We start from the raw sequence: 19,235 nt of genomic DNA, 5'->3' as shown, positions 1-19,235 counted from the left end.
ATCGATAAGATATATACAAGATATTTTCAAACCATCTTATTAATGTGCGAAAAAAGAAATTCTTGAACTTCTTTGCATACTTTTGGGGGCAAATTTCTTACATTTTTCACATTCCTCAATCCGGCACTGTAATTTATATATATATTAATAAATATAGCAGATGTCTTGTTAGAAATGTATTGGAAAAATGTTGCCAATAAATAAATAATTGTGTTTAAATTAAAAACGGCAGCAACAAATAATTAATTATGCAAAAATATATATATATATATGTACATATGTGTGAGTGTGTGTGCGTCTGTATGTGTTGATGTTATGCTTCGTGTAAATTACAACTAACACTATAAATTTCCCCCGTCTTGTTTTTATTTTGCATTTTACAATTTGTTATTGTGGTTGTTGTGGTTGTTGCTGCCAATTGGCAATTGTCATTTGGCCATTATTTGCCATTAGCTAAATGCCATCAATAAATTTTCAAATGGGCCAATAAATACATTAGATACATTGAGTGGGCTTACAAATTCCACAGAAAAAGGGGGCGTGTCCAAAGAGAATGGCAAGGGGGTGGGGTGGGGGTGTTAGTTAAACTCATTGAATTTCAAAAACATAAAGAAAAAAAAAAGAATTGCAACTAAAGTGAGAAAAGCTTTCAATTGATTTTAAATGTGAAAAGTTGATATGCAAATTGATTTTGTTTTGGTTTCCGATGTTGTTTAATTTATTTATTATTTATTTATCAATCTATCTATCTATTTTGTTGTCTAGTTATGGACCTGTTGTTGTTGTTGTTGTTGTTACTGTAAAGGGGAACATTTAGCCGGCAGCTAAAAACAACCCACAAGTCGAATGACATTGCATTTGGCAATAGGTAAAGGTCTTAAAGTCGCATAAAACTGACACCATTAAATGCACATTAATCACTTTAACTAGACATCTCTCTCTTCCTCTTTCTCTCTCTCTCTCTCTCTCTCTCTCTCACACACTTTGTCTTTCTTTGCTAAGTAGCTCTTATCAGATCCTTCTTGAATGTATGTCTACTTATAAACAACATTATTATAACCTGCTTCATGCAAAGACAAACACTTTCCATTACTGATTCTGACTCTAAGCTAAAGACCTATTAATCAAATACAAATTGTTAATTTCAAATGAATTGAACCAGTTTTGCATGAAACTCCTGTGAAATATTCAAAGAGAGTATTCAAAACCTCTGGAGATTAGTATAACATTTGAGATCTTGATCAGCATAAGATACCAGCTAGATTGATCCATGTCGGTCTGTATTAGTGCATCAATTTCCTTTAGTTTAAGAATTATTGAAATAAAACTTGAGATTTATATTTCTCATTACCTTGGGTAGCTTAAGTTATAAATGAAAAGTTAATAATTAATAAAAGTTAATGACTAACAAGTCCGAATTCAAATTGAGTTTAGCTAGGCCAGGAAATCCTTTTTTTTAGTTCTGCGAGTTCCGACACTTTTCAGCAATGGATAAAGTGTCCGCCCATTTCACTAGGCTCTAACACTCCCCACGCCCCACCCCCCACGCCCCACCCCCCACGCCACACGCTCCACGCTTTGCTTTTGACTCCCATTTTGGTTTTTTGTTGCCACTGTTTGTCGTTTGGCTGCTTCTCTTTGGGTCTTGATTGAATTGTTTCAATTGTTAATGTTGCTTGCAATTTGTCAACTTCAAGTGGCATGTATGTTGTAGTTGTTGTTGTTGTTGGCGCGTGGCCGTTGCAAATTAAATACGAAAACAAAAACAAACAAACAGAAAGACAGACAACCAACCCAAATTGCCAATTTCTGTGCAATTTTTTTTGTATTTTTTCATTCTCGTTATGCTCCTTTTCAAAACCACTCACGTTTAATGAAAATCAACATAAGAAACCATTTTTGAGGTCGATTACGAACCCCAAACCCCCTGCTCCGTGTAAGATGTGTGTGTGTGTGTGTATGATATTGGGGCGCCCCCGCATTAGCAGCTGCTGCTGCTGCTTGCTGCCTCTGATTGACATGGGCACGGCCAAAAGAAACAATCGAAGCCGCTTGTTGGAGTCGTCGACACCGGAGCTGGAGCTATAGTGAAACCAACTGCCCTCATTTGGTCAGCCAAAACCGATGGAGCTGAGTCTGTGTGGCTCCAGCTTTGACTGCATCTAAGGCTAGCCATAATTTAGTTAAATGTCGTGCCGTTGTCGACGTGTGGCCAAAGTCAAACTGATTTCGTTGTTCGCTATTCAGTTACTCTCAAATGAAATGGACTATGGCAAAATATACGATCGAAATCAATTAAAATCAACTGAAATTATAATTCGACTTGCATCACAAAACGAAAAGCCGCCAATGTAGGAAACTTGGATGGAGTTATAAGGCAGAGTCTTATATAAAGCAGTGCGGCTTCCCGAGAAGAGTTTCATCAAGAGCAATTTTCCTTCTAATATGCATAGATTTGTTCTTAGCTAAAGTTCTTTTGGATTTGTTTCCAAAGCAGTTTGATATCTAAAGCAGTGTGATATCTTAAGCAGTGTGGCGTTTAGCTAGGTTATGCCAAATAGTATATGGACTTGCCGCCGCAGAGTATTTTGCATTCTGCTGCATTGTGTTCCCTTATGTTATTAACTCTTGATTTCGTTACCTGGCCCCGCCTCGTCGTTTTACAGTTTACTTAATTTTCCGGCTGCGCCTTGGTTAGTATTGCCCCACCAGCAAATGCTTCAACCAACTGCCATAGCCTTACACCTTTGCGGAAACCAATACCTACTAATTGACGTACGTACTTATTAAGTGGCCTAAACCATAAGACAATTGGCTAAAAGTGAGAGAAAGTTAGGGAATAGTTAGGGATTGTAACTTGTTAAGGGCGTTAGGCCAGTAGAGAGGAAGGAGAAGCAAACTAGAGAAGAGACATCAATCAATCGCTAACTTTAAGCCAAGGTTTTAAGGTCTGTGTCTCCCTCTCTCTCTACCGATATGCTTTATATACATACGTAGCGATTAATGACTCAGTGAGGTAATCAATTTGTAATTTAATTTACAATTCTATTTACATAGCAATTGATTTTGATTGTTGTGTTACAATTATCAAGAGTTGAAGTTAGTTGTGTGTGTGTGTGAAATAGAGAGAGAGAGAGAGGGAGAGTGAGAGAGCCTATTGGCAGTAGTCGTCATCGGATTAAAATCAAATCGAGACACAAGATTCGATCAAACCAGACAATGTTTCTATAGTCTCGACTTGCATACGATTTGCATGCAATTGCCCGGACTCAGAGCGGAACATGTTTTCTTGATTTTGTTGGGGGATCATAAATAACAAATAACAGCAGCAACAACAACAACAACAACAATAACAACCAAATGGCATAGAAAATAGATGAAATTCCTGAGATGGAGATGTTGTTGTTGTTGTTGCTGTTCAGAAGGTGTTAAATGGCAAGCCAGCAGCTTTACAATTTACATCATCGATTTTATTAGATACCACCCGCTGCCTCCCCCGCCGCCGACTCCTTCTCTGCTCCTTAGCGCCCGCACAACGTTTATAATTCAATTAAATTGCAATAATTCAATTTCAATTTCAAGTTCATTTTCAATTTCAAATTTAGTTGACAGTACCGATTTGATTACCATTTCGATATCGTTTGAATTTATTAATGTATTTTTACTTATTTCTGAAAGAACATCTCATTTACATTGATTTGTAATCAGAGATTGTCTCTGTTTTGCATTTCCATTTCAATTCCAATTTAATTCCATTTTATAATTACAATATACAGTGAAAGCTCCCTTGGCAGGACAGCGGCGGTACCAAAGGGAGCTGTGAAAGAAACTTATCAACTTTCAACTTAGTTTTTATTGTATTTCCATTTCACAGTATATAATTTTTATTTAAATTTCAGTTGTTTTCATTTAAACTTTATGCAATTTCATTAATTTGCCATTTGAATTCCATTTTAATTCCTTTTGAATTGAAGTTACACTTAAGTTTTATTTAATTACATTTTTAAATTCTATTTAAATTTTATGTTGATTCTTTTTTAATTATACTGGAACTTTATTTTAACTACCATATCATTTATAGTTTAACTTCATTTGTAATTGTTTTATTTTTTCATTTTGATTATAATTTTAGTTCAATTTCACTGATTATAAACTTTAATTTCAATTCCATTTGAATTTCAGTTAATTTCAATTCAATTCCATTTCAAATTCGCTTCAACTTTATTTGATTGAAGATTTTGTGAATTTCATTTCAATTCAATTTCAATTATGTTTTAATTTTATTTCAATTTCATTACATTTTCATTGAAATATTAATTCAATTCTAATTCAATTTCATTTTTTTAGTCTCAATTCTAAATCGATTTGTTTTTTGTTCAATGTGACTTCAAATTTCATATCAATTTAAATTTTTTAAACTATTATTTCAATTCCATTTAAATTTCAGTCAATTTCAATTTAATTCCATTTCAAATTTAATTCAACTTTAATTTATTTAAGTTTCAGTTAATTTCAATTCAATTCATTACAATTTCGTTTTAGTTCTATTTCAATATCTTTGAAATTTTTAATTGATTTATTTAAAATTTAAGTTCATTTTATTTCAATTACATTTCAAAGTTCTCTAAACTTTATTTCACTTCACTTTTCTAGGGTTTTTTGATTACAATTTCATTTGGATATCATCTAATTCTCATTTTGAGTTTGATTTCGATTTACTTTCAATTAGAATTTCGAATTAATCTTAATGTCATTTAGGCTTTGTTTCAATTACAATTTCAAAAGTTCATTTCAATTACCCAGCCGAATGCCATTAAGTAATGTTTCAACTTGTTTTTCAATTTGAATTTGAAACCAAATCAAATCGGTGGCCGTTTAATTGGCGCATTTTGTTGATGTTTATTGAATATTATTATGATGTTTATGGCTTTTGGCTGTTCATTGTTCATGCTGACAAATTAGTTTCACACTTTGCAAATCGCCAGCCAACGCCGCCACCGCCACCGCCACCGCCGCTGTCGCTGCCGCCAACGCATTAGCCAAAGCCAAAGCCAAAAGCCATAGCTGACCGCCCACGCAACAACATCAGAGTCCAAAGACCAAAGACTTAGACTTACCACTTCCACTTGGCTTTCATTCATGATCAGCCAAACGGACCACTTCTCTTCCGCTCTTTCCAGCCAGCTTTCCGATTCCCCACCCCCACGGCCATTTCATGCCGCCTTTTGTGCTTCGACGCCCACTTTTACCCCCCTCCCCACTCTCTCTCTTGAGTTGTTGTTTTTTTTTTTTTTTATCTTTCTTGCATTTCAATTTCGCCGACAATTTGGCGCTGAAATGGGTCCCGGTGCCCGGTTTTACTGTGTTTTTTGTTGTTGTTTTTGTTCAGTTTCGGTCTCGCTCCCGCCTGCATTTATAATTAGCTCCAAATTTGTCGACACCGAAATAAGATTTGTTGGCTTTTGCTGTGTGTGTGTGTGTGTTTTTTACTTTATTTGATTTTATGGCTATGGCCATGTCCATGTCCAGTTTCGCCAATAAAGTTAACAACAGCAGCAACAACAACAATGCCAAATTTGCTATTCAATTCATAAAAAAAAAAGAAGAAACAAAATTTGCAACAGAAAAATATTTCTTTATATTTCTCACAAATACCCTGTAATACCCAACTTGGGTATATAAAGTTAGTGGAAACTATAAAATAAACTCTTCTATTATTACATGATAAAATGGATTTACTTTTAGGATGGTCAAAACGAAAGAAACTCTCGGGTTAATTCACTGGAAACTTGGCCAATTTTAAGGCGTTTGTTGACCCTTTTCGAAACTAACTTTGGCCATTAACATGGACAATTTCTTTTATGATTGTATCAATTAGAGCCATTTCTATGAACTGAGAAATGTCAAGCGATATGGTAGTCAAAAAAGGAGAGAACTTTCTCTTTCCTAGGGGTATTTCTTTTAGGATTAGGTTTTTGCTCCTAAACTACTTAATTTCATTATCCACATTGTCTTTTCAAAAATCCAATTTAGTTGCTTCTTCTAAGCAGATACTTGATTCATATAAATTTCCTTTTTCTAATATATAGGTAGTCATAGCTTTTATTTAACATAGACACACAGTGCGTATGCGTAATGCTTTCAATGCTATCGAGTTAAGAAGAACTTTAACAAAGAGAATTGAGAGAAGTAACATAGTTAATGATGAAGTTAATCGAACAATTTGAATGACAATATTAATCAATTGTTTCCTTTTCGACATTTACTTACTCATTCTGTTCCTTATTCCCTTTGAGTATACTCATGCAGTGAGTATTCTAATTGGTTAATAGCATTTGTAGACTTGCAATCATTTATTTGTTCTACATTTGAAGAATGTCAAGATAATGTTCAGATAAGGTTTGGTGGTTGAGTTGACCTTATAAGCATGAAGAGTCTATTGACCTTAAGTGAGTGAGTTTTGAGGGCAGCTTTTAATCCCTTTACCAGGGACGATTCTAGATCTGGCACTCCTTTTCGTTTTGTACCCTGCCCTGTTGGTCGTCCATGTTGAAAATAACAACGAAAATAGCATTCATTCCACTTAAAGCAATTTGCTGTAGTTGTTGTTGCAGTTGAGAGAGCTAAGCTTGTTGGAGCAATTAGCCAGCTACATGAGTGTCAACATGATTTGACCCTTTTTGTCCGGCATTTGCAATGCAATCAGTTAACAAACAACTTCAGAGGATCACTGCTTGTTGATGATTTTGAATGGCGATGATGATGACGATGATGATGATGATGACTATCAACGACTGCTAAATGCCAAGTGGCCACAAGAGACAAATAAGAGAAGTGTGAATAGACGGAGGGGCAGGGGTGTAAAAATGATTATAGAATTTGCATTGCATTTCATTTCATTTAACAAACATTTTTCAGTTTGTCAGTTGAGTTTAGTTGATTGAAGGTATCAAATTACACTGCGCAAAAAGAAATTAACTAGCAATACAAAAAATAAAATGTGTGAGCCAACAGTGCGTATGCTTAATGTTCAGATCTTTTTAGAAATGAATGAATATGAGTAAGTGAAATGCAGCTTATTAAGTTACACTTCTTTGTTAACCTTTAACTTATACTTTTACCAAGAGAATCCAATCTCCATGCAGAAATTGGAGAATGGACTCTTTTTATAGTGTTTCCCAAGCTACTATTCAACATTTCTAACAAGTTCCTGTAATAATAAGCCTTTTGGGATAAAGGAAAGGAAGGATAAAGTTATTTGCTCACCACTTATATCAGTTGATCTTTAAATTCAAAAGGTCGCTGCTTATAGCAGAAATCAACGGAAGACGAAGAAGAGAATCTAAAACCAGGTCAATATCGAAACGGCAAATTCTTATGGATCACTCGGGCATGGGATAATGATGATAATGATCTTTGTCAATTTGTGTTAATTGAAATATAGACATTAATTCTTGTTATAAACCTATTGAAATATCCTCTTTAATGTAATATATATTCAAGGTATATAATTTTTTCGCTCAGTGTCGTTTAGAAGGTTTATGAAGGAACTGACAGCTGCAATCACAACAATGTTTAAAGAGAGTCATAGCCAACTGGCTGACTACCTACTGACTACTGACTACTGACAACCGACTGCTAACATTTATTCGCATTGTATATCAATAAACTTTACACATGCTTTGCATATTTGTTGTGCCAATTGCCCCCAATAGAGACAAGAACAGAGAGTGAGAGAGAGAGAGAGAGAGAGAGAGAGAGACAACAAGAAATAGTGATAAAAGTTAAAGGAGTTTACAGATAATTGATGATTATGACTCTGGTTCTGTTTCTCTTTCTGATTCTGGTTGGTCTTTGTTTGTTTGTTGTTGTTTTAGCAGGGAGAGTGGTGAATGGGGGGTGGGGTGGGGAGCCTGGTTAAATGTCGTGAGGTGACACATAAGCAAATGAATTGTGAATTGAAATTGAGGTGGGTAAATAAATTGTTAATAGTTGTGAGTTGGACAGAGGCAGAGCTTGGAGATGGAGGCAGGTGCAAAGGTTTGGCCAGCTCAATTAATTGATGGCCGCTTAAGCGTTTCTTGATTTCACTGATAGCCAATATGACTTTGATTCTTATTCCAAAAATGCAAATGGCAAATACAAATACAAAATATGTAGGTATATATTGAGTTGAATAGATAATGGCGCGCATATTGCCATATAAGAGATTCCATCATCCCGATACCTGTCAACACGACAAAACGCCAACGCCAACGCTGCGAGTTGTCTAAGCCAAGGTAATGGAGGAGGCGAGTAAGTCAGTAAGCGAGTGAGTGAGTCTATGTTTGGAGCGGCTGGCGGCCTAAGATTGCCATCTCTTTTGGCGACATCTTTGTGGTGTGATCTTTAGTGGCTCCTACTGGCATTTGTCTCTATGTTTTTTTTTTTTATAATACTCTCACAGTAGCTGCAATGCCACACCCACTCAACCCGCCCTCACCTTAGCGCTCTCTTCTAACCCACACTCCCTCTCTTTCTCTCTCTCGCCCAAAACTGTCGTGCTGCAACATGAGACGCGCCCATTCTACACTAAAGACCGCGCCCCTTTCTATGGTGTATAGGGGAAAAGGGAGGCTACTATACATATATTGCTGGGGTCAGGTGGGTAAATGCTGGCAGGGGGTGGTTGTGGTGTGGTGTGGTGTGGTGCGGTGATGGGCGGTGGGTGTAGTAAAAAAGAGAAGGCAAATGGCGACGTATTTATTTGTTTGCCAATCAGGCTGTCAATAATTGTCAACAAGGTGTGACTATGCCAATATTTAATTATTCGATTTCATTTGCTTTGACTTTGACTAGACACACACACACAAGCACACACAAACAGTTGGTGCAGGGGCAGGGGATTTCAATTAGGCGGGCTTCTTTCACAAAAATTCTCTTAAGAAACCAAATTCTTTCTAGTTTAGACCAACTTTAAGCAATTCCTTTTAACCTTTTCGACAATTTTTAAAAAGTTTCATAATCCATTCATTACGTATACGCAATGTTGAACATAATAAACCAAGTTTTGGTTTATGAAACTTTAAATTATCCATAATTGTCGTTGAAACAAAAAGTTTTCTTTTTCATACATTCAATATATCAAACGCACAAGGCTACAACAATTACGTATACGCAATGTGGACCAGCTGAAAATGTATTTATAATAATAATGAACTTATTTTTGGCCTATAAAACTTTAATTTATCTACATATATGAGGTCTAGCCATAGATCGAAGTAGTTTTTGAGAGAGAGAGATTTCTCAGAAGAGAAACCCAAGTTCGGTTCACTTCGGGATCATCTTGAAAAGAAATAATTGTGAGTTTGAATATGAGATCGGATTGTCTTGACTTTCTGGTTGACTTGTGTGCTGCTTCTTCTAGTTATCATTCTTCTTCTTGTTCTTCTTTGTTATTTTTTATAATTTCCTTAATTAATTCCAAGATTTTATGATACGAACCGGAAATTTAAAAATCTCTGCTGGATGGAGATGTATGTATGTAGATGGGGTGGCATGGGAGTGGCCTGGTGGAGGGGGGTGGCTAAAGGGGGACCGGAACTAATCAAAAAGTACAAGGTAAAGCAAGACAAAAAATCATAAAGGAAACTCTAAAAGTAAAAACAAAAAGAAAAAAAAACCCAAAAGTGAGCCAGAGAAAAAAAGTATAAAAAAATGCAATTTCTGTTTTTGTTGTTTAAATATTTTTTGTATTTTTTTTTTGTTGTTGTTGGTTTTTGTATGTATATATATATATATACATATATATATATGTGTATGTATGTATATATAGATTTTGTTTGATCATTTTGTTAGATTGCAAGAAAAAAAAAATGGTTGTTGTTTTTGTTTTTGTTGGTAGAGGCATATAAATAATAATAATAATAAAAGCTTTCTAAATTTCTGTCTTCTTCTTCTTCTTCTACATTCATTCATAAAGTTTAGCAAGTTTTTTTTTTTTCAGTTAATTGTTTTGATGTTTTTATTGTGTGATTTTTGTTTGTTTTTTTCTTTCTTTCTTTTTTTTGCGAAATTTTTAAAAATTATTAGTACATGTTGTTGTTGTTGTTGTTTTTGCAATTAATTAATTAAAATTAATTCATTCTTATAAATATATATATATATATAAAGAGATACATATATATATATATACATATATAATGTATAATTTATATAAACTACAAAAAAATAAACCTAAAAAATAATAAAAAATAATTTAATAGAATAAAAATTAATACAATTTCATTTTTTTTTTTTTTGTGTTTTTGTTTAAGGTTTTTTTTTTTCAATTTTCCAATGTGTTTGCAATTTTTTTGTGTGTTTAATTTTGTTTTTGTTTGTTTTTTTTTTTTAGATTTAGATTTAAAATGTTTTGTATTTTTTGCGTGTTTATTAATGATTATGGTTTTGTGTGTGTGTGTGTGTGTGTGTATAAATATTTGTGCATGGCATTTTGTTGCTATAGTGTTCTTTTGTTTAAAATTTTAAAAAAATATTTAAGTATAATTTCTTTTAAAACAAATTTTGTACATAAATTAATTGACAAAAACCAAAAAATGTTTCTTTTAAACATTTCAATGTGTGTGTGTGTGTGTGTGTGTGTAGGTGTGTTTGTAAGTAACAATTAGTACAAAATAATTTCACATTGAAAAGTTTCGTATAATATGTATTTCTTCTCTCTTTCTTCTCTATCTCTTTCTCGTTGCTCTTTTTATTTCCACAAAAAAAAAAAGAATCGCCTTAAAACTAGATATATATGTATACATATATATATATATATGTATATATATATATATATAGATATTTTTTGTTTATTTTTTTTTTTTTTTTTTTTTTAACATATTTTTTGCCATTCAGTCAATCAGTCGAAACTTTTGGTTCTCCTTATCTATCGATAAAGATCTATCGATAAATATCTATCGATAACAACACTTTTGTTTTTTTTTCGTTTTTTGTTTTCTCTCTTTTGCTTTCTGCGCCAAATGCGTTTCCCACTGCATTTTGTTTCTCATAAATAATATATATATACATATATATATATATATACATATTATATATATATATACTCTATGTATGTATGTATATGTGTGTGTGTTTATTGCTTTGAATGTGGTGAGGGGGGAGTTGGTTTGTGTGTTTGCGGGTGTGAAAAGTATATATGTATGTATATATATGGACATATAATCAAGTATATGTATATATATATATATATATATATGTATATATCTTTATGTATGTGTGTGTGTTTATGCATATGACAAATAGTAATGAAAATATTAAAAAAAAAATAAATGAAAACTAAAAAAAAACACAGCACAGTTTTGGGTTTTCGAATTTTTGCAATTTAAAAATAAAAAAAAAACGCAAGAAAGAAAAATAAATTTCATTTTTTTTAAAAAAAAGAAATTCAGAAAATGCTTACTAGATAAATTCTAAGCTGGAGAATTTAACGCAACTGCACTGGTTTTTCTCTCTCCCTCACTATCTCTCTCTCACTGTGGGTAATTTTACACCCTCTCTCTCTCTCTCTCTTTCTCTGCAACTCGTTCACTTTGTATGCTTGTTGTTGTTGTAAATTTTCCATTTTGTTGTTGTTGTTGTGTTGTTGTTGTTGTTGTTGATATATAATACAAGTTTACATTTGCTATAAGCTAGCATCTGCATGATGTGTGTGTGTGTGAGTGTGTGTATAGATGTGTCTGTGTGTGTGCGTGCATAGAGCGGCTCTTGGCCAAAAAAGTCCCGTTAGAAGCCTCGCTGACTCTGTTCGCTCAACTGCTGCTGCTCGTTGTTAACCGTTGCTGCTGCTGCTGCTGATGATGCGGCTGACGCTTGTGATGACGACGTGAACGTCGACATTGCGTCGAGCAGCATTCATCAATGGGCGCTCCTGAGCCACCCACCGCTGATCCATCATTACCGTTGCCTGGCTTTTCGAAGGGACGCCGCTTGCTGGAGACACGCGTCTGCTGGCAAGTGGAACGTGAGCAGCGTTTGCGATCGCAATTCACTTTGGAGTCCTGCAACAAGAAAGAAAGCGAAAAGAGAGAGAATTAATTGGTTTTGCATATTTTTGGGGGCACATTGAGAAAGGCTAGTGAAGTTTTGAATGCTTACCTTGCAACGACATTTGATGCACTTTTGTTCGCCGTGCGACATCAATATGGGATGCCATTCACGTCCATTCTCATAGATCTTGTTGACCACCTTGCAACCACCGGCTGCTAGTATCTCCTCAGCAGTGTGTCCCGGTGTCCGTGGCATGGCCTGATCGTGCAGCACATTTGGATTATTTGGCATCGACTTGTCACTGTTCGAGCTACTCTGTTTACCCTCGGGACAGACTTTGCAGCAGGCCTTCTTGTCAGGACGATAGGCCAGTTTCTCGCTGCATTGCAGTGGTGGGCAGACCATGCGAGGACAACGCACTTCCAGGGTCAATGGGTCACAACTGCAGGTGGTGCATGTATCAAAGCCATTGGGTGGCAAAAACGGATGCCAACTGGCGCCAGCCGCATGGAATTGATCACCCAGACGACAGCCACGACCACTCTCGGAAGCAAGGGCAGTTGGCTCCCGCTTGGGCATACAGCTGGGACAGCATTCCCCATCACGTTGAATCAACTGTTCGTTTGGTGATTTGCACTTGAGTGCCGGACACTTGATAATCTCACAATTGGCCTGACCCCGCAGACAAGCGCACATCTGACACGTATCCTGGGCACTGCGCCACTGTTCCGACTCATTGTAGAAGCGTCCCGAATGGAAGCATTTCGTTTCCGTGTTAATCAGATGATTATCATTCTGATCGCCTGGCACTGGAACATTATTGTCCGTATAGATGGGGAAGCAGTGTGCCGGAACTTTGGTGCTCTTCAATTTGCCGCGCAAAAGCAATTGCTTTGAATGCTTTGATTGCAGCTCCAGATAGCAGACACTTGTCTCCAATTTGATTAGCTCTGCCGATGGCATACCGAGGCCAAAACCCTCCATATACGAACTATTGAATTCCTCAAGCAATTTACGTGTAACCGGTGCTCCGATTGCCTCAATTGGTTTCTCCTCCAAATACAATTGCATATCCTGCGCTGGCAGGCCACTCAATGTCAGTTCGTAGTGCAGATTGCATTCATTGTCGATGGACATCCAGGCCATGCCCATGGAGTGATCACCACCACTTGGCGAATGTTCGGGTCTCTTAAGCAGTATGGGTTCCGCCGAGTCACGAGCATCGGCCACAGGACGTGGCACAAGGCGACCCCGTATTAGGCTAGTGTCATGCTCGGTGGCCACATTCACAACCAGTTCACCGCCATACAGGGACTCCAAGACTTTGGGACCGAGTTTCTCCACACTGCCGATGGCCTGATTGAAATTAAAACTTGGCGTAAGATCCTCCAATTTGGCTTTACGTTTGCCCTCCTCAATTAGACTGATGTTCGGTCTATCCTTGGTATTGACATGATCCGTTTCAATGTTGTAGGCCAACGAGCCATCCGTATTCAGATAGACCCAGGCCAAGCCACTGCTGCGACTATTGCTTGCCAAGGCAGTTGTCTCCGTGCTGCCACTTCCCGAGGCATGGGGGGCCAATAGAGTCTGGAAGATCTCACAACTAGCTCTGGTCACAATGTGTCCTTGAATGCGCAGCTGTGGATATTTCTTCGATTCGACAATCAAAAGCAATTTGCCACGTGACATGAGACGCAAATTCTGTATGGATATGGGTGAGGATAGTTCCAGGACATTAATCTCAGCAGATGGTTTGCGTACACGCGGAACCTCATCGAATATCATCTCTTTGCGTTCGGGCAACTCAATGCGTACACTCAGAGCCGCATCGGCGAATTCCTCAGAGCCAAAGACGCCATTGAATATCAAGGTTAGATGCATGGACGAGGCCACTCCACTGCTTGTCGACACAATGGCAGTGCCACCAGCTCCGGCCAATTGAGGATCCTGTATACTCGATGGCTCCAGCAGCGAGCTAAACAATTCCGATTGCAATGCCGTGTATTTGGCTACTTTACCAGCCAATGCCAATTCGGATTGATGCTTATTGCCCCACAGGAGAACCACATGGAGTCGATCGTCACGTAAAATGCGTTTATAATCTCGTGGTACACGTCGCCACACACCACAAATTTTACCCGTGGCATTCTGATAGACACTCAGAGTGCCCGTTAATGTGGTTTCCAATTGATGCTCCTCCAATATGACACCGCCATCGTCCACAAACTGTATGGCCCGCGGACGACCCACTTTCGCTGAGGTGTAGAATGAGTAATACAAGTTCTTCTTATGGAATAGAAAACGTGCGGTGGCCACCACATTCTGTGGATTGTAGGTGGTATACATGGATTTCATTTCCTCACCCTTGAGGAAATATGATGTACGTCCCGTTAGCAGCGCAGCGTAATCTACAAATTGAAAACAAAAGAACAACAACCACCAGGAAACGAAACAGAAAATGTTTGTTAAAATAATTCAAATTAAGCCAAAGATTTCAAAGACAAGACAATATACATACATAGATTAGTCTTTCGAAATTATCAATTCTACTTACGTTTCATATTGCGCTCCTCTTCCTCACTGGGCACTGGTACATCTGAAGCCACATCCGTATCTATAGAGAGAGAGAGAGAGAGAGAGAGAGAGACAGGAGATGATTAACAGATTGAACGATAAGATCGACCTTAAATGGAATTTAGATTTAGACCTTCAAAGATTTTAAACCGCCTTCTAATGTCCCCCGCATTCTATGTATGTATGTATGTATGTATGAATGGGAATGCGCATGAATGGAGTTGAAAAACAAAGCAAAACAAAAATCAGGTAAAGATATGATGAGCCCTACTACTGCCCAGGTGGCATTCATTAATCGTGCATAAATTTGTAGGGCAGGTAGCCCTACTACTACTACTACTACTACTACTACTACTACGACAACTACTTCCAGGAATCCATGACACGCTCATTTGGTTTCATTTTTGTTTTAGGTATTTTTTCGTTTTTGGCGTGAAAGTAGGTGGACACATTTCCGGGCTCAACAGGGGACTTGATTGACAGAGACCAAAAGGCACACACACACACACACAAGAACACAGAGGCCACATAAATCACAGTCAACGCCATCAAAACCGAGGTTCGTTAGAAGTCGCAGGCAGTCAGGCCAGGCCAAGCCCGACCAAGCCACTAACACAAAGAACAAGCCAGAACGAGAGAGACAGAGACAGGGAGACAGAGAAAGAGAGAGGGCCAAAAGCTGATTAAAAACAAGAACAAAACAAAACGACACTAGTTCTCTTTTCTTTTTGCATATTCTCTAAAAATACCCATAAAAATGATTTTGTTTCTTTCTTTTTCCTTTCACAACATTTTTCTTGAATTTTCTTTTGGCAAATCATTAACTTTTGATATGGTATAGAATTTCATTGAATTTCGTTCGACACAAACTTCAGCACCTTCATATATATATATATATAGAAGGCTCTTTAAAGTTTCTGCCACATTGGAATTTCGATTATTTTAAGCCAACTCCAACTCCAATACGAATACCAATACCAATTCTGTTACCAACTCACCCCCAACGTCATGATCATGAAATGATCATCATTATTCTCCTTCGACTTTAAGCCGCCAGAGATCGCATAATGAAGGGCGACAAATCTGACACCTTGTATAGCATTTTATTGAGACTCGGCCCTGGCCCTGGCCTTTCTATCTCTCTCTCTCTCTCTCTCTCTCTCTCTCTCGCTGTCTGTCTCTGGTTTGTGTGGGTCTTCTTATGGGCTGCGGCTGCTGTCCGATCTTATCGCCTGATCTTAATACGAGCCACTTCTGACCGGGGCCAGGTTTTGTTGTTGTTGTTGTCGTTGCTGCTGCCTTTTGCTCTTCGCTTCTCACATTTTTTTTTTTGTTCGTTTTCAATTTGATGCGTTGTCCTCTTCTGTGGGTCTGTGGCAATGCCTCTGCATTCTTGGCTTATTGGCAGATCTCAGGCTGCTGCTTTTGCTGCTGCCCTTGACTCGGGCTGCTGCTTGCAGATGAATGAATTTTTTTTTTTTTTTTAAAGTTCTATCTCTGTCTTTTCTTTGGAGGCTTGGGGGTGGAAGGGGGAAGTCTTCTCGTTTCTCGTTTCATTTCGTTTCGTTTGGTTTGTAAGCCCAAGATAAATGAGTTTTGGTGAGCACAAAGACGACGACGGCGACGACGACGACGTCGACGAAGATGCCGACAAAGCCAAGTGGAGAGACAAACGACACCTTGGCATTGACTCAATGCTTTGGTATGTGGGCTCAACTCAATTGAATTCAAAAAAAAATTCAAAAAAAAAAAAAAAGAATATCTCAAATAAAGCCGAAATAGAAAAAAAAAAAGTAAACAAGAACAACAAAAATTCCCTCAAACTCATTATGAAAATGTCGATAGGAATTCCAGGGCCCTAACAAGCTGAAAGCCTCCCAAGCAGTGCAAGCAGTGCAAATAGTTCAGTCTCACTCCCTCTAACTCTATCTCACGCTATATTTCTTTGCATTGATCCCATTTAAAACTATTTTTATTATATCTCTTTCGTTTGCCTTATCGCTATCAACAATCTACAAAGAAAGAAGGAGAGGGCGGGGGTGGGGTTGAAAAAAAACGTGCCCAACCTAACAATTTTTAATAGACAGTTCCGTTTTGATGATGGCCCGCAAGCGATAAAGTTAAAGATTTTATTGTTCGAGCGAAACACGAAAGAAACGAAACGAAACGAAACTCTCTAGTGATAAAAATCTGTGTCTGTCTGTGTCTGTGTCTCTGTCTGCCATCCTTTTCGGTTAACAGAGAGGGAACCAAACAAACGACCACAAGAAGATGTCATCAAGTGGAATTGTCAACGCTTAATGGTATCTGAGAGAGCCTGAGAGTATGGAACCTCCAATGCCCAATCGATGGAAATCACCCATCACCCAAAAAACATTAACTTTTATTGTGTCTACCTGTTGATAATGATGATCATTTTCGAACTGGTAAATGGTAACTGGTAAACTGGAGGACCGCCCGCCGATTCGTTCTTCGTTTCGTTTCTTTTCTCTTCCTCTTCTTGGGGTTTTTATTTTTTGTGTGGCAGCGGCAAATGAGATAATTTAATAAGCGTTAAAATGCTCGAGTTATGTCATTATAAAAAAAAAAAAAAAAAAATAACGAAAAACTGCATAAATTAACAGAGATAGAGATGGAGAAAGAGAGCTTGGTGGGTGGGTGGCGAGAGGATGGAAGAGAGCTGGGCCAGCTAGGAACCCAAAATGGACATTTAACGCAACGCAAGGCTTGGGATGTTGATTATATGGCCATGTCATGAGAATCAAGCTTCAAGCCACTGACAACAGGCAAGCCAAAAAGGAACCCAAAGTTCTGCAAAACTACAGTGAACATCGGACTATAAGCGCAGAGTGTCATCTAATGAAAACCTTATGTGTTCATCGAATGCTAAGCTTCACTGTCCTTCAGTGGTTTGTGCAAAAATGTATATGACAAAAGCTGCTGGCGGCAGCGTAGAGGCAAAAAAAAAAAATCCAAGTTAGGCAAAAAATAACTTTGGTAACGATCGTTGGTCCGTCATCAGTTGATGTTGTGGCAAAAATATTTTTACAATGGCCTCAGAAGACTCCGTGAGAGAGAGAGAGAGAGAGGGGAGTGTGCTCCTACCTCCATTTCCTCCATCTCTTGGAAACTCCTTGCCTGGCCAAGTCAAGAGCCGCGCCCGTATGCGCCAGCCTTCTAACTATTTATGGCAAACGAGTTGGTCTTGGCTTTGGGAAGTTGGTAAGTTGGCAATTGACGTGGCAGTTTTTCCTTATACCCCCTCTATCCCCACCCCCCTCCCATAACTTAGATGCAACGCCCTGGCCATGCTAAAAGTGAAAATTTTTCATTGGCCTTTTCTTTGGGTTGGAGAAAAGGTCAACGGTTGGTTTTTTTTTTGTGTGTGTGATTTTTCATGAAAGTAAAGAAAAATGAAAAATTGCCACAAAACGGAAACTAATGATGTGATGCAGCAGTAGCAGCAGGCTGTCCAGCCCGGTCTCCCCCGCCCCCAACCCACCATCCCCGTTGTGGACGTGCTCCTTCTGTTACCCCATTACCATTCCCGTTTCCTTTGGCCAAAACAAGTTTGCGCATTTTCAGACATGCCACACAGAGTCTCAGAGACGAAGTTGGAGTCGGATACAAAGTCTCCAAGTCTCTCAGGCTACCTCTTTTCCCTATACCTCTCCCCTCGCTATCTCTCTCGCACTCATCGTCTCAGTCAGCCAGGCGTTCTCTTTCTAACTAAAGGGGATTGGAATTCAGGCAGCACTTGGCTGATTATGTGAAAAATGTCACACATACACACAGAAGGAAAGACAGAGAGAATAGAGAGAGAGAGAAAGAGGGAGAAAGACAGGGAGAGGGAGACGTTTTTTTTTTTTTTTTTTTTTTTGGTTTCTAATTGTGAATTCAATTCATGCAGAAAATTAGCCAAAGCCAAAAGCATTTGGCAGTGATTCAGTTTGTTGGTTATGCTTTTCGGCTATATAGGCATAATAAATAACATATATAGCCATAAAGAAATATATAGAATTGAAATTTATTTGAACACCAGAAAGAACAAAAAAAAACCTCGAGAAATAAAACAAAACAAACCAAAAATATATATATAGACAAACAAACAAATGGATAGATAGACAGACAGAGAGACAGACAGTTAGATCAGTTGGTTTAATGATCTGAAATACTTCTAAACCTATCGATCTATCGATAAATTACACGATTATTGTAATAAGTTGAGAAATTGTAGAGTTTATATGTAGATAGACAGACAGACAGACAGAGAGACAGTTAGATCAGTTGGTTTAATGATCTGAAATACTTCTAAACCTATCGATCTATCGATAAATGCAGCGATTATTGTAATAAGTTGAAAAATTTTGAAGATTGACAACTAATTAAAGCTAATTAAAGAATCTGTAATCGATAAATGTAACGATTTCTAATAACTTCATTTGAGAAAACTTTCAATTGTTAGTAGAAATTCGATTCGATTAATTTCATTGATCGTACTTTGAATAATACAACGACCTTCCTGGTCATGCATACTTATTTATGTATAGTAATTACTTTAGTTGTACTGCTTTAAGTGCGGGCACGTGTGTGCCCCCAATGGGAGACCTTTTTGTCACAAAATACTA

General features: G+C 37.5%; 1 protein-coding gene across 7 annotated transcripts in view; it reads right to left on the bottom strand.

The window, feature by feature from the left end:
• Window positions 1-10,985: 10,985 nt before the first annotated feature.
• The window catches only part of sog (short gastrulation), a 29,743-nt gene continuing 21,493 nt past the window's right edge, over window positions 10,986-19,235 (bottom strand). For 6 of the 7 annotated variants that reach the window (XM_068303241.1, XM_068303243.1, XM_068303244.1 and 3 more), the window contains 3 exons: window positions 14,588-14,647; window positions 12,139-14,441; window positions 10,986-12,041 (listed from right to left, as the gene is read on the bottom strand). In XM_068303241.1, the coding sequence (XP_068159342.1) occupies window positions 11,793-12,041; window positions 12,139-14,441; window positions 14,588-14,647 (2,612 nt within the window). In that variant the 3' untranslated portion in view covers window positions 10,986-11,792. The remainder of the gene's footprint in view (window positions 12,042-12,138; window positions 14,442-14,587; window positions 14,648-19,235) is intronic. The other variant, XR_011033849.1, reaches the window with a different exon arrangement.

Source organism: Drosophila tropicalis, unplaced genomic scaffold, assembly GCF_018151085.1.
Source record: "Drosophila tropicalis isolate 14030-0801.00 unplaced genomic scaffold, ASM1815108v1 contig_158, whole genome shotgun sequence".
NCBI classification, from domain to species: domain Eukaryota; kingdom Metazoa; phylum Arthropoda; class Insecta; order Diptera; family Drosophilidae; genus Drosophila; species Drosophila tropicalis.
This window is presented reverse-complemented; position numbering and strand designations above follow the sequence as displayed.